Source organism: Candoia aspera, chromosome 3 (assembly GCF_035149785.1).
Source record: "Candoia aspera isolate rCanAsp1 chromosome 3, rCanAsp1.hap2, whole genome shotgun sequence".
NCBI lineage: Eukaryota > Metazoa > Chordata > Lepidosauria > Squamata > Boidae > Candoia > Candoia aspera.
This window is the reverse complement of record NC_086155.1, coordinates 157,655,780-157,676,036: the sequence shown is the minus strand read 5'-3', so window position 1 is coordinate 157,676,036 and position 20,257 is coordinate 157,655,780. Positions and strand designations below refer to the sequence as shown.

Here is a 20,257-nt window from a genome sequence, read left to right as displayed (position 1 = left end):
TTGCTAGCCTTGGTTTTGGCTTGTCGGGGTATGCCCGGTGAAAAGCCCGGGTCAGGTCAGGCGCGTTAACGTTGTGCGCCGCCACCCATTCTGGGTGGGGGAAGTGTTTCCACCTGACCAAATAGTGTAAAGATCCCCGTTGCCTGCGAGAGTCGAGTATGTCCCTTACGTCAAAGTGATGTTGCCCGTCGATCATCACCGGTGAGGGCTGTGGTGTGCTTGGGTGCCATCGAGAGGTGGTTGCCGGTTTCAGGAGGCTGGTGTGGAACACCGGGTGGAGTCTCCGTAGGTTGTGTGGCAGGTCCAAGCGTATTGCCACCGGGTTCACTATCTGCGTGACTCGGAACGGCCCGATGTACTTAGGCCCCAGTTTTTTCGAGGGTTGGGGTGACTTTAGGAATTTGGTGGATAGGTAGACCATATCCCCCGCCTGGAACGTCGGTTGTTGGCGCCGGTGCTTGTCGGCCTGCTCTTTGTAGGCCGCCTGTGCATCCTTCAGCGCTGCCGTGATTATTGGCCATGATTCCGCAATCTTCCGTCCCCAGTCGCTCGCGTCCACCTGTGGTTCCGGGGGTTGTGGTAGCTCCAGTATGGGGACGAAGTCGCGCCCCGAGACTACCTCAAACGGAGTTTTCCCCGTGCTCGTGTGGACGGCGTTGTTGTATACGACTTCGGCGAACGGGAGCAGTTCAGCCCAGTCGTCTTGATGATAGTTAGTATATGAGCGTATGAATTGCTCTAGGGTGGCATTGAGGACCTCTGTGGCTCCGTCCGTCTGGGGGTGCCAGGTGGTGGATAGGGCCTGTTGGGTCCCCGTCAGCTTTAGGAAGGCCCGCCAGAATTTAGAGGTGAACTGTGTGCCCCTGTCGGTCACCACACGTGCGGGACATCCGTGTAACCTGTACATGTGGATGAGGAAGAGTTTGGCTAGTTGTTGTGCGGACGGGACCGACGTGCAGGGGATGAAGTGGGCCTGCTTCGAGAAGTAATCTTTCACCACCCAAATGGCCGTTTTCTTCTGGCTGGGTGGGAGGTCCACTATAAAATCCATAGAGATTTCCTCCCATGGGCGGGAGGGTTCCGCCACCCGTTGTAATAGCCCCGCGGGTTTGCCTGGTGCCCGTTTGGCCCTAGCGCACGTTGGGCAGGACGCTACGTATGCTTTCACGTCTCGTCTTAGCGCGGGCCACCAGAATTGACGCCTTGTTAGGTGTAGGGTCTTGAGGAACCCAAAGTGTCCCGCTTGCTTGGCGTCGTGTGACCTATGCAAGATCGCTTGGCGTTGCGAGTCCGGGACATAGATTCTGCCTTCCCCCCATGCCAGGTCCTGTGCCATCGTTACCTTGTCGGGGTTTGCCAGGAACCAGGGGTCGGTTTTGAGGGCGGCGGCGAGGTCCGTGCGTATTCCCCCTGGTAGTTGCGGCTGGCTTCGTCTGGTCACAGGTTGTCCCGCCGTCGGTTGCGCCGTAGCGTCGAGCTGCCTCCGAGCGCCGCTTCGGGTGGTCACGGCCATCCCCAGTTGCGAGGCGGATAGGACCGTCCCAATGGTGTCTGGGGCGGGCTCTTCGTCTTGGGGCAGTCGGGAGAGGGCGTCGGCCAGGAAGTTCTTTTTGCCCGGCATGAACTTCAGCTGGAAGTTGAAGCGGCTGAAGAATTGGGCCCATCGGACCTGTTTTGGGCTAAGGCGTCGGGGCGTTCGGAGGGCCTCGAGGTTCCGGTGGTCGGTCCCGACCTCGAATGGTTGGGTGGCTCCCTCGAGTAGGTGTCGCCATGTTTCTAGCGCCGATTTTACCGCGAAGGCTTCTTTCTCCCAGACGTGCCATCGCCTTTCTGTCTCGGAAAATTTCCTCGACAGGTAGACGCATGGTTTCAGGAGTCCCGTGGGGTCCTTTTGGAGTAGGATGGCCCCCAGGGAGAAGTCTGAGGCGTCGGTTTGGACCACGAACGGCCGTTCTGGGTCCGGGTGCGCGAGGATTGGCTCCGTGGTGAACAGTGCTTTCAGTTTGTTGAATGCGGTCTGGCACGCGGGAGTCCAATTCAATACTGTGCCCGGGTTCTTGGCGCGTCGGGTGTCCCCCACCCCTTTGGTTTTGAGGAGGTCCGTTAGGGGGAGGGCTATCTCTGCGAACCCCCGGGCGAATGACCTGTAAAAATTCGCGAAGCCGAGGAAGCTCTGGAGTTGGCGTCTGTTGCGGGGGCGTTCCCAGTTCAGCACCGCCTCGACTTTTGCGGGGTCCATTTCTATGCCGTCTCCGGAGATTCGGTACCCCAGGTAGTCTAGGTGCGCTTTATGAAATTCGCACTTTGTAGGCTTGGCATAGAGCTGCGCCCTTCTGAGCTTGTCGAGGACTTGCCTGACTAGGGTCACATGTTCCTTGTGCGTTTTAGTGTAGATAAGGACGTCGTCTATGTAGACAAGGACCCCTTTGAACAGGTGTTCATGCAGTACCTCATTGATGAGCTGCATAAACACCCCGGGGGCCCCCGCGAGTCCGAACGGCAGCACTTTATACTGGAAGGCGCCTAGGGGGCAGTTGAACGCAGTCTTCCATTCGTCCCCCTCCCTGATTCGGATGCGGTAGTACGCCTCGCGAAGGTCCAATTTGGAAAAGACTTTGCCCGTGGACAGGTGGGCGAGCATGTCTTTCACCAGGGGTAAGGGGTATTTGTTGGACAGGGAAGCCGCGTTTAGGCCCCGGTAGTCGGTGCAGAGCCGTAGGGTGCCGTCTTTCTTCTCCCGGAATAAGACGGGGGCTCCGACCGGTGAGCATGCTGGCTCTATGAATCCCCTCTCTAGGTTTTTATCAATGAACTCCCGGAGGGTTGCCATCTCCTTCGGGGTCATCGAGTAGATCTTCGGTCTAGGTAAGGGGACGTCGGGCAGCAGGTCGATCCGGCAATCCGTCTTGCGGTGGGGGGGTAGTTGGTCAGCTTCCGCCTCTCCGAAGACCTCGGAGAAGTCGGCGTATTGTTCCGGTAGGTCTGCTGTGGTAGCGGCGTTGTCCTGTGTAGTCGCCTCTGCTCGTCCCACAGTGGGGTTGGTTCTGCCCGCTGGAACTGGTGCCCGATACTCGCCGTCGCCAAATGTGAAGGTGCGGGTCTCCCAGTTGATGCACGGGTTGTTTGTCGCGGGCCATGGCATTCCCAGGACTGCAATGGGCCGTCCGATGTGGGTGACGACGAACGATGTGCGTTCGGTGTGAGTGCCCATTTGCAGGGTGACCGGCTCGGTTTGCATCGTAGCTGGTTTCCCTCCCGCTGTAGAGCCGTCCAGCTGGTGGAATGCCAACGGCGTGGGGAGGGGGAAGCAGCGGAGGTCGAGTTTGGCGACTAAGTCGGGGTGGATGAGGTTTTTTGAGCACCCCGAGTCCACTAGTGCCGCGGCCGTGGTGGCTCCGTTGCCGGCAGAGAGTTTGATTGCCGCCATTATCACGGAGCTTTCGCCGTTCCGTCGAGGTGGTCCGCGCTGCTGTCCCACCGCCTGCCTCGCAACGCGTTTCAGGGCAGGCGGGGAGCTTTTCCCGCCGGCTGGTCTGGGTCTACGTTGTCCTCTTCCCCCCAGTAGGCGTCCCAGCCTTCCTCTGGTGTCGCTGTGGCTCCGGTCATTCGGCGGTGAGGGGGCAGCACCGGGTTAGGTGGTTTGGGGCTAGTTTTCGGGGTGGGTTTAGGCGCACTGGTCGGCAGTCGGTTGGCGAAGCAATCCGCCGTCTTGTGCCCTAGTTTTCCACACTTCCCGCAGGGCTCCCGATTAAATTTCTTCTTTGGGTATGTGGGGTCGGCCGTCCCCACGTATGGTGCGGGTACCTTTTTGCAGGTGTAGTTCGTGTCTTCCGTAGTTGTCATGAGGAAGGTGCGGTGCGCGTGTTCGGCTTTCCCCGCGAGGTGGATCCACCCGTGTAGAGTTTCTGGGTCGTCGCGGTAGAGGGCCCATTGAAGTACGTCGCGGTTGAGCCCCCTTTTGAACATTTCCAGCAGGGTGGTCTCGGACCAGTCGTTGACCTTCCCCGCGAGGGCTTTGAACTCGAGCGCGTAGTCTGGGACAGTGCGTGTGCCCTGTTTAAGTCTTTGGAGTGCGCTTTTCGCCCTCACTTTGGCTAGTGGGTCTTCGAAGTAGTTTTTCATCTCATTGATGAAGGCGGGGAAGTTGGCGAGGGCGGGGGAGCTGGACTCGTACAGTTGGACGTACCAGTCCGCCGCCCGGTCTTGTAATTTGATCGCCACGGCAGCGATCTTGTCCGCTTCGGAGTCGTAGGAGTGTCCGTGCCTCCCCATGAACTCCCTGGCGTTCGTGATAAAGAACGACAGTTTCGCGGGGTTCCCATCAAAGAAGATGGGGAAGTCCTTTGGGGCCCGGGCGTTTTGTGCGGCCCCTCCTCTCGCTTCCCGGCCTGTGGTGTCGTCCGCCTGGGCCGTCTGTTGACCTTCATTTGGCCTGAGGGGGTTCGGCGCTTCGCTCGGGGTGTGGACCTGTGCGGGGACGTCGTTGGGCGGCGCGGGGGGCATGAGCGACTGAAGCATGGTCCGGAGTTCCTTCAGTTGGGTCTCCATGGCCGTGAGTCTGGCTCGTGCGTCCTCGTCCACGATCCGCGCCGCCGCTGGGGCCGGTTCTGTCGGTGTGTCGGCGGGGGTGGGTTGCCGGTGGGGTTCAGTCTCTCCCGGCTGTTGGTCCGCGTCCTCCGCCGTCTGCTGGGTTGCTCCATCGTCCTCCTCCGTGCTTACCGCCGTTGGGCTGTCGCTCCACGCCCGTTGCTGGGGTGCGATGTGGGGCGCGGGGTTCTCCGCTGGTTTCGGGAGGTATGTTGCTCCCTCCCGTGGTCGGGTTGCCTCCGTCGCCATCTCCCCTTGGGGTTGGAGCTGAGGCTCGGGTTGGGTCGGGTGGGCGTCCATGGCTCCGGGAGTCCGCGGTGCCTCTGGCCTCGGTCGGTCCTCCTCTGCTTCTTGCCGTGCGGCTCGCCCTCCTTGTCCGCGTCGCGCCGGCCTCATCTTCCTGGTCTTCTCGCCGTCTACTCCTCCCGCGGCTCGTTGTCCGGTGGGGCTCGGCGAGGCTGAGTTTATGACTCTCAGCTTTATGTCATGCGCTGCCTACCTCCGAATAATTCTCAGACGCTGATTCTGTGGAACAGGCTCTGATTTATTCGCAGTGTAGGTACAGTATAGGAAAAAAGCTGAGAGTGACAGGAGCGCGCCAGTGCGGGGTTTAAATACCCCGCGCCGGTCAGCGCCCCCTCGCTCGCGGTTACGTCACCCCCCTTTGTCCAACACGTTGTCCTGCCGGTAGGTGAGAGGTTGCGAGGCCCCGCTGGCGTTCCGGGATCGCCCATCATCGGTTTCTCTATTCCTCCGGTGATTGCTGTCAGCTGGGCGATCTCCGTTGCGTTAGCGCTAACAGCTTGGGTGTGCCTCGCGATCCGTTTAGCCATTGTTTCTTGTCCTTCAGTCTTTGTGAGTTGATGGCTACTTATCTTGAGCCCCTTCCCCTGTTTCCTTGTTATTGTCATGTGTGCCATTGCGCTGATGTCTTCAGCTCAACGGCACTCATGACACCTTGACATATCAGAATTAGAAAGGGAATTACATTTTATATGTGGGAATTGAGGAGTCTGTGTATTGTAAATGAGTCTATTTATTTATTAACTTGGTTTCTATACCACCCCAGTCTCTTAACTCTGAAAGAACACATACCTAATTTGATCATCAAGATCCAAGTGACCCCTATAGCCATGAATGTCTTATTACCAGCTTTGGCTGGTATACTATGCATGCTATTTCCTGTATAGGGACAGCCTAGCTACAATTGTTCATGCACTGGTAATCTCACATTTTGATTACTGTAATGTGTTCTATGTGGGGAACTTAATGCTTCTTTTGGAAGCTGTAGCTTGTCTAGAATGCAACTGCAAAGTTGCTTACTGAGGCAACTCTCCATACATATGTTCAACTTCTTTTGAAACAACTGCACTTGATTGCCATGTTACCAAGCCAGGTTTAAACCTAGGTCTTCATATGTCAATATAACTTAATTAATGTATTCATTTATTAGATTTATATCCTGCCTTTAGTTTGTACAACTCAAGGCAGCATACATAATGCTCTCTTTTCCTGTTTTCCCCATAACAACCCTGTTGAGACCATAATAATTTATGGACCTTGTCTGTCACTCAGTTTATCAGAGGAAATCCTGCTACATGTACTCAGAGTGATAATATCACCTTGCAGTTTCTCACAGCCTTTTTCTATGGTGGTGCCTATATCCCCATCCAAAGTTTGTAAGGCACCATGTATTACATGTTTATACTTGGTTGAAGATCAGTCTCTTTGCCTAGGTTTTCCTTGTAAGAATGTTGGGTGAATAGTTCTGTACTGTTTCTTCCTTTCCCTTTACTTTTTAAATGAATCTTTTAAATTATTTTTAAAATATATATTTTAATAATTTTATTATAAACTGCTTTGAGATGTGTTTGCACTTAAAGATATATATAAATATATAAAATAAATAATGTGAGAGGGCATATTTGAATACTGTATAACAGTACTTCATAACTTACAAAACACTTCTCAAATGAGGTGCTAGCTTTCTGGTCTTAGGGAAAATTTTCTGTGAAGTAGGATTGAAATATCCCTTCCATTACGTGCATTTTGAAGGATTGTGTTAAAAAATGGTTCAGAATTGGGCCCAGTTTTCCACTGCCTGAATAAGTATTTTGTCATTGCTCCAAATTGTGCTGAATAAGCATTATGAGAAGAACAAAAGGCTACATGTGTATAACAAGGTTCCTAAGGGGTTTCTACTATACCTTTATACTGTATGTACTTTCTCTATAATAATATAGATACCTTCTTAACTGAAAAAAACTTCTTATAAACCAATTTTGTCATGATCAACTTTTATGTTACACTAAATCTGATTAATTAACTAATTGATTTTTAGTACCTCAAGAACTTACCTTGTAGTTTATGTTACATTAAGTATATTGTGGATAATACTGACCTTGAAGTTATTAAATTTGTTCAAGGCTAATCTACTAAACTAACTAACTAGAAGTTAACATTTTTCACTTCAGAAAAACAGAAGAATGTAAAGAATTGAGGTGTTATTGAAATTATGTGTAAATCATCTGGATGATGGAGGGATTTATTTAAAAGTTTTTATGGAATGTTCTGGAGAAAGAAATGTATAGGTAATAATTGGCCATATTTGTTACAATCTCTGTATCAATCTCTTGTCTTATCTTGGATTTGGAAGGTTTTTCTTTTTCTTTTAATAAGAATTTTATTAAATTTGAAACAAAGATTAAAAACTACAAAAAAGAAAAAAAAACTACAAAAAGAAAAAAAACTAAAATGTGAAACACAAGAAAAAAGAATTTTGAAGATTACATAAAGAGGTGACTTTGGACTTTCAACAACAAGAATATACAGCAATTTCCATAATCAATCCCTTACTCTATGTCAAACCAAGATCACATTATTTTTATAAATCATTCCATTAGCTTAGTTCCTCTTATGATACTTCAACCAGTGGAAAGGAGAAAAACACAATTTGTTTATATTTTCCCAAGTCTATGTACTAATTCCACATTGCTTTGTAGATCCAAACAATCACCTAGAGAGTATGGACTGGAGGAGAGGGACTCAGCATTACTTTTTTATCTATGTTCCCAGTGGAAAAACTTCAGACTAACAAAAGCTTTTATAGTTATTTTATCCAGGAGCCAGTGGGTGGGTGGGAATTCCACATCCCAGCCTATATATTCTTTCTAATGAAATGGCTTTTTAAATTATTAAGTATATTTGTGTACCTTTTAAAAAATAGGTAGCCAAAGATGTATCTGTCAGGCTGCACCATGAACTGGAAAATGTGGAGGAAAAGCGTGTTAAAGCAGAGGATGAAAATGAAGTCCTTCGTCAACAAATCATTGAGGTGGACATATCGAAACAGGCACTGCAAAATGAGCTAGATAAATTGAAAGAGGTAAGTGGTAACTTAAGACAGATAACTAGCAAAATATGTTGCTTTGGGAATTAGAAGTAAAGTAAAAAGCAGTCATAGCCTTCATCATTGCATACTCTGTGAGGAAATAACAGCAATTTCGATTGTATAATAATACATAGATCAAGTTGACAAACTACAGATATAGGTCATTTAAAGGACAAAGTAATGTGGAACATTTAAATTTGATGAAGTAAGACATATTCTCTGAGCTGTATCTAGGTTTAGAGAACTGGTTAAATTACATACTAATTTTTCAACATTAGTGAGAAAATTGAGAAAAGCATACTTTAAATTGTAGCTTTGTATACATAATTAAATTGCAAAACATTTCTGAATGCTGACTGTGGATCAGGCCATTCGCTACTAATCACAGAAACACACATCAGACTGAAAAAGACTAGGAAAGATCCAATCCCAGTGAGATATAACTTACAACCTACTCTAGAAGAATGTAAGATTGAAGGTAGAAATAGATTTGAAGACCTGGTGGACAAAGAGCCTGAGGAATTGTGGGAAGACGTTAACAAGATTTAGAAAGAAACAAAGAACACAATGTCTATCAAGCAAGGCCACAGAAACAGCTAAGGAAAGAAGACTGGCAAAAGCCAGAGGAGACATAGGAAAAACTAGAGAACTTAATGCAAACTTCCAGCAACAGGCAAGAAGAGATAAAGAGGTATGTATGAACTCAAAGTGTAGTCAACTATAAGAAAATAACACAATGGAAAGAACAAGAGATCTATTTAAGAAATCACAGGAGCATTCCAACCTTGTGTTAGTGTTACATGGAACAAGCATGGAAAGGAGTTAATGATAGAACATAATGTGAAAAAAATATGGAAAAAACACACAGAAAACTTTTATAAGAAGATCAACTTAGATGACATCATATTTGAGAGAGAAGAATATGTGGAGGAACTAGTGGTGCTTGAGGAGGATGTCAGATGGTATAAAACAAATAGGAAATAGGAAAGCCCCATAGACCTCTTGAAGGAAGCTACTAGAAACAACAAACACCATAACATTCCTCTGTTATGGATAAATAAGGAAGTAAATAAGGAAAAACAGTGTGACCCATAGATTGGAAAAGGTCTATCTATATCCCAATCCCTAAAAAGGGAGATTGAAAGGAGTGTTCTAGTTACAGGATAATAGCCCTAACATCACATACCAGCAAGATACTGTTGAAAATTCTGCAAAAGAGGTTAGAGCTCTATATGGAGAGAGATACAACAATTAAGCCAACAAGTTTCAAAAAGTACAGGGGAACACAATATAGACAGTAACCAGGAAGCCACACCGAGAACAGAATTTGGTAGTAGTTTACCATCAGAAAGTAGTCAGACTGTCCAGTCTATACATTGAGTATGGACCACAGGTCTGGAGTCAAAAGTGGTGCAAGGAATGTCGATAACCTGAGATATGTTGATTACAATGCCTTGGTTCCCATTATATCAGCTGGAAAACTAAAAGAATTTAAGATAAAAAATGAGACAGTAGAAATAGTTACTGTGACAGTTATTGATAAAGAGGGTGTGTGTGCAAAAGTTTCAGAGAAAAATAACAATGGGCAAAAAGGCATTGTGCGGCCTAGACAAACTAATCAAAGGCAAAGACAAAAGTTAAACTGGTCAACCCAATGGTATTATCTTGATATACGGATTCCAGGGATATGCAAAAGCAAGAGGAAGAAGATTGACTCCTTTGAGCTATCGTGCTGGAGAAGGTTGTTTTACATACCTTGGACAACCAAGAGGACCAACCAGTACTAAAGGAAATCAAAGCAGAAAGCTCACTGGAACCAAAATCATGAAATAAAAGCTATCATATTCTGGACACTTCATAAAGGCTGATGCATCTATGCTGGGCAAGGTGGCTAGAAGGAGAAGAGACTAACAATGCATTAGGAGCTAGGCAGAATACCAGAAGCCACAGAAAAGCACCTGCAAGAATTGCATAATGTGTGAGATACAGGATGGCCTGGAGAGCTTTTATCCATGGGGTCACCAGGAGTTGGCTACAACTCAACAGAGCATAACAACAAATTCCTCTGTGATCTTAGAGGAATTCATTTCTATGTAACTTCTATATGTGCTTTAGTTATAAGACAATCTGGATTTTCAGTTGATCTGAAAATGCAACATTTTGAAAGATTAGTTGTTGATGTATTCCACTTTTCCCTAACTTGATGCTCTCCAGATGTTCAGGTTACCGTATGCTGGAAAGAAAAATGATGGCAAGAATCTGCTCCTTATGTTTTACAATTAAGCCACAGTTACACAGTTCTGCACCAGTAAAACTATCCCTACCATTGGCTTTTTAACAAGATATTATAGCTTTTCTTGTATGTTAAATGTTTTCCAAATGTTACAATAACTGTGACAAATTGGACCCTTTTTCAGTGTCTAACTGCATGTAGAAACAACCTAGATCAGCCTCTTCAACCTAGTGCCATCCAGATGCTGCAATCCCATATCAACCCAGTGGAGTTGGCTAATTATCATGGCAAAATATCTGAGAAGCATTAAGTTGAGGATACCAAACTCAGCTGGGATTGTAAAGAGAGAGTAGCAAGTGAAGATGATAGTGAGTCATTGCCCAGCAATTAGGCCCTTCAGCCTTGTTTTCCAGCCAGCCCCTGACCTTAGGGCATAGATAATCTAAAAATCAGATAAACTGTTTCCAGAAAATTATAATCTTTCTATATTTTCTGTTTGCCAAAAAGGGTTTGCTTGTAATAATTGAGAAAATAATTTTCTCAGATTAATAAAAACTGCACAGGAAGTATTTTGATTCTCTGGAATCTTACAATAGAGATTATACTTCTTCCATGAAGGGATTATATATTTGACCACTACTAAATGGCTATCTCATGCTTATGATTGGTCAGGTTGTTCAATAAGAAAGGTATCTGCTTTATTTCCTAATTACAAGAATGGATTGTTCTAATCTCCCTTTTTACCCAAGTCTATGTATGGAGCAATAGTTTATGTATATATTGTTAGAAACCGCTCTTCAGTATGCAGTGAAATGAGTTTATGGTGAGAAAGAAAATGTCTTTTTCAAACTTCTACTTTTGTGTGTGTGTGTGTGCCTCTCAGCCTGCCAATGAATTTGGAGAATTAGCATGTCCAACTGTCTAACAGAATAGGTTATTCTATTTTAAGCAGGGATATCCTTTGAAATTTTATTTGTGCAATGTATATAATAATTTACTTTTTATATTTCCACCTTGTAGTTTGTTTGCAATCACAGTGCACTGACTTTCTTATATTATCAAGTCAGGAAGTACAAACAATCCTTTAAACTCATCTTACTGCCTCAGATAGAGGGTTATTTTGTTGCAGACTGATGATGTAGTTGATTTGAATCAAAAGCAAATCCTCATATCACCACTGGAAGCTTATTTACCGATTAAATAGAGTGAAGAAGAGGAAATCCTTAAATGCTTAAATCCTTAACTTTTTAATGGGGGGGGGCATAATTGCAGAAAAATACAGTCCACTTTTGCTATGATGAAGTTTGACAACTAAATATCCCATTCTAAAACATTGGGCTGATTTATCTGTTGGATATCAATACTGGATCAAAACTGTTGTAAAATGGGTTGCAACACCATCCTGTAAGATGGCAAATAAGTGAATTTCCAAATGCATATTTTAGCTGAAAACGTGTCTTTTGTAAATGTTAACTATAGCTAGTAATTGTAGAAGCAATTGTAATGTAAAATAGAAAAAAATCCATTATAACAACCCTCAGTCTTTTTCTGTACTTTTAGCCACATTCCTGTAGTTGAACAATTTCGGATTGCATAAAGGTCTAAGGTAGCAAAACCTTTGCATATAGGTCTTTATGCATGAGATTTCTTTGGATTGTGAAACAGTAACACATTCTCACAATTTTTTAAAGGAAGTTATCTATTGTTGCTGTATTCTTTGCAATGGGAGAAAAGCTCTTCTTGGCACCAATAAATATTTTCTCCCTACTGCTGGTTGCAGTACAAGGGTGCACAGTTTTTGGAAGCAAAACTGTTTTTTAATTTATGTATGTTTATAATGATGCCTCTGCTGAATCTTAAAGATCCAATATTTCAACCACATCACCAACGAGGAGGTGCTCCGAAGGAGTGGCTCATGTAAACTTCATAACATCGTCACATGTAGAAGACTCCAAATGGCTGGTCAAATCTTTCGCATGGAGAACAGCCAGATCCCTAAAGTGGCAATGAGTTGGACCCCCCCGATGCTAAACGACAACGAGGACGCCCTCGACTAACATGGCGAAGAACACTGATACAAGACCTGAAGGTATTGAATATCACATGGAAGGATGCTGAAGCACTCGCCCAAGACCGAAAGAGTTGGAGAACCCTTACTGCCCAATATGCCATGTAGCATTGATCCAGGACAAGAGAGAGAGAGAGAGAGAGAGATGTTTATAAGGCATTGTTCTACACTATATGCTTGGGAAATAACTAATCTTCATAAATTTATTTGCAGGATATTGATGATACAATTCTAAGAAAAATACTCTTGTGTAGTCTCAAGTGAAGAGATAACACAATCCCTTTTTTTGTTTATGTAATAGATTAATTTTCAAGGGTGCCTATGAAACCCTTGAATTTCTTAAATTAAACTTATTCTGGGAGTTCTGACTTGTCAAACTTGTTAAATAGCTTATTAACAGTTTTTACTTTTCTTTCTTTGAGGAAGCAAGGAGAGATAATCTGACTTCTACAGCAGATCACAACGAAGTACAGGCATTCTAAGTGAAAATCAATTGAGCTAGAAGCTTTCCCTGCAAGGTTACAGTGATTGGCCATTACCAGCCAAGATATATAACTTACCTTAAAATGGGGAGCAGCAGATTGGGCTTTTGAGGAAAATGTAAATGCCTTTGTCAGATTCACTATGCTTTATATATAACTCTAATTTAGCTGTCTCTGTTGTATAGTTTAACTTGTCATTCATTCCTAAGACCCAGAATTTAGAGCTAGTTGTGAATCTGATAATGTTAGACATAGAATATTATAAGCAATAATTCAGTAATTTAAATCCCACTAAAAAGCAATAATAGGCTAATCCTACTCAACATTCTGCAGAAGTATTGTATGGAATCCACTTAAGCTGTCCTCAGTAAAGCTTTTGAAGTGTATGTTACCATACTCTTTGTTCTGGCCTAAGGACTCTGAGCTAAAAAAAAGACAAACATTACCACAGCAAAGTGCAAGCTGCTTTCCAAAGGGTTGTACTGTTGAAAGAGACAAAACATAAGGAGGATTAAGAATAGAGTGGCAACTGCAGAATGATTTGACATAATTTTATAAAACAAGTTAGTAAGAAATGAATGAGATTATGGAAACTGGTAGAAAGAGATTTATTTTCTGGGCAACAACTGTAGTGAGCAGCTGATAGTACTCTTTATTTTGCAGGCCTTATGAAAATGAAAGGATCATTGAGGGAATAACATAAAAGCCACATTTATCTCTGTAGTTAGAAAAAGCATGTTTATGCATGTTTTATAGGTATAGTACTAACATAGAAGTGGAAAACTAGGTATATAATTCAAACAATTTAATAAAATTTTACTTAAAATGCATACACACATTAAGAAACTTAGAACTATGCTCATCTTTGTCCTAATGATACTAAACACAAGAAGAAAATACAAATCTGTTAAAAAAGCAAAAACAACTCTTAGCATCAAGATGCTTCACAAAGCCCTGATTGTGATTTTCTTTTAGAACAGTTTGTGATATTGTAGTGTTGCTACAAACAGAAGGACATTTATACCACAGTACCAATTAGTTAATGAAGATTTATGTCAGCTGTGTGCAACATGGTACCATCACTTGATATTTTTTGAGCTTTGTTTGAAACAAATAAGGGAGTACAAGTTTCTGAACCATGACATTCTTTGTCTTGGTTCACAAGCATCAAATAAATGTTAAATTACACAGTAACAACTTTCTCAAGCACCTTCTCTAAGAATATAGTTATAAAGAATGTCACAATCACAGCAATGAGCATGTGCTATCACCTTCAAGGCAATTGTACCTGCTATTCTTACAAGCATGCATATATTACATGCTGCATACATAAATACCAAATATCAGGGCAAATACCAAGAGTATATTCATCTGGTTGTACTACTTCAAGTATCCAGTCCCCATCTCAGGTTTCAAAGAAACTGATATAAAGAGGGTATGTGTTATTTATTTATTTATTTATATTTCAAATTTAGTCACCAGCCATCTCACTCAAAGATACCTTATTTGGATGTGCATCAATGGCATATTCAAATTGGCATGAAGATAAGTGGTTTTATTTTCAAAGTGCTTTTCAGGTAAGTCACAATAGGCATCTGAAGGCTCCAATTCTCTATTTATTACAGTAGGTGTTAAAAGTCACAAAGATGATTCTACTGGCCATTCAAGGATACAATGCCTTCTTTGCTACCATTATTGCTATATGAACAGTAAAGTAATGAGTTCTGAGCATTGTTCAATTTTTTTTTTTGCATTGAGTTCTCTGCAATCTACTTTTTAAACTCCTTTGTTTCACCTTAACACATTCTTCATATATTCTCTAAAAATGAGGAAACGATCTGTGATCCACAGAACAGGCCCTTGGGCTGGATAGACCTATTACCTGGAAAATCCTCCAAAGCATTCAGAAATATAGCCTCCAGAGGTAGATCATCCTAATAGGTGCCCCTGTAGTCAGACAAGTTGGCCTTCAGTCCAAATCTTATTGGAAAGTAGTCTGATCATAACGATGGGATAACAATGATCCTCTTCCCCCAATTTTAGGCCACATCTTTTGCCTGGTGCAAACACCAAATAGAGGATATATCCTGTAATGGTTGCCTAATCCCAAATACTCAGTCTCACAAGCTCGGGCTTAAAGATAACTGATTTATTAAAGGAATAGTATGCAAATACAGAGAAAGCTGAGAATGAGCAATAGCACGCCAAATACAAACTTAAAAAGCCTTGCCTTCAATCCAGGCCCGCCCCAAGCACCCGTCAGTACGCACCTCCTCCCAGGTGCTAGGAACCGTTACACACGCCTGGGAAAGTAACCTTGAACAGGATTGCAAACCCAAACATACATTCCAAAGATCCAAAACAAAGGAGAGCGCAGGAATGGAAAAACCCCGAACGAGCCAAGCGAGTATAGACGGAAAATGACTTGACATGTGAAACGTTACAATGTTAACAGAACATTGAAAGGGGAAACATGACATATCCTGCTTCCTGCATTGGGTGAATGACTTATTGATCAAGACCCATGATTGTCATAGTAGCTTTAAAATTCCAAGTTTGTCTTGATGAAGCAGACTTTTTATGAATTGTTAAGCTTCTAAAAAGTCTCTTAGCCTCTGAATCATTCTACCAACTCAGGAAGATACCTGATTGAGCAACAGGGTAGATTATATACCAGCAAACTCTCCATTCTGTCTCTATGGCTTAACATGGTACATGACCTAAAATCCTACATCAGAGTAGAAGGCTGTCTTTGTTGTTGGAAGTGTTAGCAAATCAGCATGCCTCAATTAGCATGTAAATAGAGTTTGTCCCATGATGCTTGTTAGAGGAAGCTGTTTGTTGCCACTCCCACTTCCTCTCTCTCTCTGCGTCCTTCACCATCAGAGAAGAAGCATGTTTTGCTTCTCTCTCCATCTTGGGCTTAAAGCCACTTTCTTCCATGCAGCTCTTAGCAGCTGTAGGGCTGATAGATCACCAAGTATAAGTAAAGAACAGAAGAAACAAGGAACATCATTTTCCACCAAAGATGAATGTAACTGGACCAAAGAATAAAGTCAGTAAAACTCTTTTTTTACTTTACTTTGAACCTACTCTGTCTAAGCATGTGATTCTTTATGCTTGGGAGGGCTAAGTGTGTAAGATCAATAACCTGTGTTTCTGTGACATGCTCATTGAAGCTATTTATGATAATATTCTTTTTCTGTGTGGAGCTTGTCAGCTGTGTTAAGCTCTGCTCCATTAGGTGGTTCTAGCAGGCCACTAATGGCTTCATTTGTGAGGACAATGGAATTTTTACTGACCATGGTCATACCTTCCTTATCTCTTCTGTCCATGCTTGTGCTGTACTGAGTATCATGATAGGCACAGTTATACTGGACTAACCTCAGAGCCAATTTTCCAGGTCTGCGTATGAATTCATTATCCTCATTCATAGATCATAGATGTTTTATTTTGTTTCAATTTGGCATTAACTGCATTAATAAGCTGGAGGGCAGACTAATATGACAACATGGATTCTTATCAATGGGTCAGTTTTTAGCAGCCTCTTTCTTGTGTCAGTCTACTCCACTGTGCCATACCTTCATGGGGAGAGTCTTTTTAAATATAAAACTCGTTGCAATAGTTCTACATCAGCAAGCTGTACTAGATGATCTATCAAAGTATAGTTATTTTCATCTGCCCCCCTCCACAAAAGATGTCAGAGCATTTTATAATTTCATCTCATAATTTTAGTAAGGATTAAAGCTCTTGAATTCCTCCTCCACATATACATACTGTACTTATCTACTCATGCCCTCTCAATATTTATGAAACTTGTTGCTGTCCAAAAGGTACAGTGAAATTTGTGGGGGCAGGAAGGTCAGAGATTTGGATCAGTGTTTACTACATCCCAATGAGGAGACCAATAGCTGGGATTCAAAAAGCTATCATAATATAAAATTCTATAATGTATAATATGCTGTCTTGCTACAGATTAATAGAGAAGAAAAAGTCTTCTGCCAAATGGATAGGCTGCTGCAAGTAGTCGCCTCAGGCAGTATTTGTAAATAATGCAGCCTGGAGCTTAATCATCATTATGAGTAACTCCTCCAGGTTGTAATGGGGGAAATAAAACAATCATAGCTGTAATCCTAAGCATTTACCTTGGAGCAAGTCCATTGAACTTACAGTGCATCATAGTAAAGCTATATTAAATAGGCAAGTCAGCTAGTTACAAAGCATGATGTTTTAAGCTGATGTCCTTACAGCAGTGGAGCAGAAGACTGCCCCTTATTTCATTACCACTTCTGTCACTTGCAGGAAAATGGTAAAGAGAACAAATTAACTTTTTTATTAAAATAAGGTTGAATTACTTCCTCTAATAGTTAACCATGCTAAAGTGGTTTTGTTTAATGCAGCAAGGCTTTATATAACTATACATTATGAGTTGTGGGAAGGGATTCTGAGGTCCACAACAATTTTGCATAATTTATCTATAATTTAATATTACCAAATTATTTTCATAAATCTGGTGTATTGTTTAAGAAAATATTTTAGGATTACCTTAAAAGAATTGTTACCTTGCATGTAAAACATTCATAAAATCTTGAAAAACTATAATATTATTTAAAATAATAAATCTCTGAGTTTCAGTATCTAAAGTTAACTAGAATATCCAACAGAAGAGAATAACTAGAAGTATATGTTAACATTATCAAGTTTTATTGTTTTTATATATGTGTGTGTTTCTCTGCCCTGATGTCAGACAAAAAGAACTTAAAACAGAATTGTACAATGTAACTGGTTTCACTTATATGATCTCAGAGTCAGTAGCTCATAGGAATCATTTTATAAAAATTACTGCTTTCCAGAACTAATGGGGATTTATTCATCACACATTAATATAATCCTCTAAATGTAATCCTCTAAATTAGCCTTTCTCAACCTTTTCACCCTAGAGGACCCCTTGAAATAATTTTTAGGTCTCGGGAAACCTTGCATAAAAATCACAAAAAAATATGAAAACTTCACAATGCATAATCCACATTTTTCAGTGTTTACAACTACAGCAAAGTGGCAGGCCAGCAACTGAGTCGCAGTGCATAAAAATTGCCACCACTGCAAGTGCTAGCAATGTGCAGCGTGCAAAGTTAAAAATATGATTATTCAATCATGACCTTTACAGTTGAGAAAGGCTGCTCTAAATAGTTGCTGGAAACCAAAACAATGACAGTGCATTGCCTTTTGGGAGAAAATAATCCAAACTATTACAAATTTAGCTGTATGATCTGATAGACCCTGTGATCATAACATATGCAACCTAAATATGGGTTGTCCTTGGGATCAGCAACTCTGTTAAGCGAAGCGGTTGCTAAGTGGGAAATCACATGACTGCAACTGTCCTTTCCTTTTCCCTACTCCCTCACACTTTGAATGCTCGCCCAGGTGCTGGGATAGCCAACTCACAGCTCTTGCCTGTAACTGGCAAGACTTATCAGTTTCACTCCTTTGGCTTTTGTTTGCCTCCTAACCACTCCCCTGCCCTTTGGAATGCTCACCCTGGCTCTGGGATAATTAGCTAGAAGAGAATAAATGTATTTACATTCATTGGAGGGGAAGAAATTACAAGAGAGTAAGGCACACAATGGGGAATACACATGAAAAGGAATTCAGTGGTGCCAACAGCCCCAAGCATGCTACACCCCAAGCCAGTGTATTCCCCATTGTGTGTCTGCTTACTCTCTTGTAATCCCTTCCTCTCCAATCTCTCTGCTCAGTGAGGGGGGTGAGAGAAAAAAACAGGTCAGGCACAGGAGAGATTGCCTACAGAGATTGCTTGGTTTTTTCCTTTCCCCCGCCCTCACTTGTTTAAGCAATCTCTCTGCGAGGGGAAAAGGAAAAAAGCAGGTCGGGCACAGGACATGTACTGACTGTAATGGCAATCATGTGACTGAGGGATGCTGTGGAGGTCATAAATGTGGGCATTGGTCATAAAGTTATTTTTTCAGCACGGTCATAACTTCGAATGGTCGCTGGAAAAGGCAGTCAGTAAGTGAGGTCTACCTGTATATCCCTGGTGCACCAAATAGCAATTCAGAATAACAGTCTCAGCATAAGTATAGCTTCTTTCTTTTCTAGTTCTATTGTGCTTTACTTTTCACTTTGCCTTTGGCCAGACTGGCTGGAAATTACGAGATTGGATATTTAATATTAATGAAGGGCACTGAATTGGGAAAAGCTGTGCAAAACAAATGGCCTTTGCTTTAGGTTCTTCCTCTAGTTTGATAGAAGTTGAAGAATTTAGAAGGTTTCCCAGGGTTGTCAAAATAATAAATATTGCACACTTCACAACAATTTATCATGGAAGAGCCAGCATTTTTGTGATTGTAAACGCTAATAAATTTGAATTATAATTGAGATGAACAACATTCATGTCCGACTTTAGGTTTTTAGCATTTTTAAGAGCCAGGATACAAAATTGGTGGTAATGAATAATGGGGTCCTGGTTAATTTCTTATTAAAGGTAAGAAAACAAATAGAAAAAAAATCTACACTATTTTTTTAGTAAAATATATTTCTTCATTGTTCATTTGTTAGAAATGCATTACTTTTATAATACATTTTATCAGTTTATTTATACCTGTTCATACCCTTTCCTTCCTTAATCAGAAATCTACCTACTGTTCTGCTGCCTCTGACTGTGTGTTCCCCATCTAAACTAATGACTGGGCCCAGCAGAACAGCAAGCACAAGAGCATTAGGCAGCAGATCTGTCTACCAGCTTCAGCAGTAGTGTAGCATAATGGGGGAATTACAGTTTGGCAGAACTGGAAGGTAAGCGTTGCAGGATAGAGGAAGGGAGGAGGAGGTAGACAGAGGTGCCTGGCTTTAGAAACAGGGTTTGGCAAAGTTAGCAGGATGAAATGAGAAGGATAGAAACTAAACAGGGGAGGCAGGCTTTAGCAACAGGGTTGGGCATGGCAGAAGAAAAAGGAAAGTGAGATCTCCTTAGTGTTGAGCTTGATTCCTATGTCTTCATGGACAGGTCTGTATAGTTTTCTTGACAACAAGAGTATTTTGCCATTGCCTTCCTCCAGGATTTTTTTTTCAGGTTTGCAGTCTAGCCTACCCTGGTGAACACCGGTATTAAATAGGTCCTGTTCAGCATTTCAAGATTAAGCAGATGTCAGATAGGTGCTGCCACCTCTTTGGGTGACAGAAAAGCAAACAAGAGCAAATAAGGTTTCATTTTGATTAATATGAATATTTGTGGGGTGGCTGATAACATGAATAGATACCAGCCAAGCTTAGAAGAGTCTGAAAAAGTTCTATCTGAAAGGGAAGGAGGGGAGAAGCAGTAGAAAGAAATGGGCCAAAAGCAAGAAATTTAAAGAGAAAATATGCACGTGTATATACATAATACATACATACATAATACGTACATACACAACAGCCAGGTTTTTTTTTCCTGATTATCTGGAAGTAGTTTCTATAAATGTTATAGACGTCAGACA

General features: G+C 42.7%; 1 protein-coding gene across 1 annotated transcript in view; it reads left to right on the top strand.

Moving 5' to 3' along the window:
• MTCL1 (microtubule crosslinking factor 1) overlaps positions 1 to 20,257 on the top strand; it is a 141,003-nt gene that overhangs the window by 24,709 nt on the left and 96,037 nt on the right. Inside the window, exon 3 of the mRNA XM_063299115.1 lies at positions 7,814 to 7,972. Coding sequence (XP_063155185.1) covers positions 7,814 to 7,972 — 159 coding nt within the window. The remainder of the gene's footprint in view (positions 1 to 7,813; positions 7,973 to 20,257) is intronic.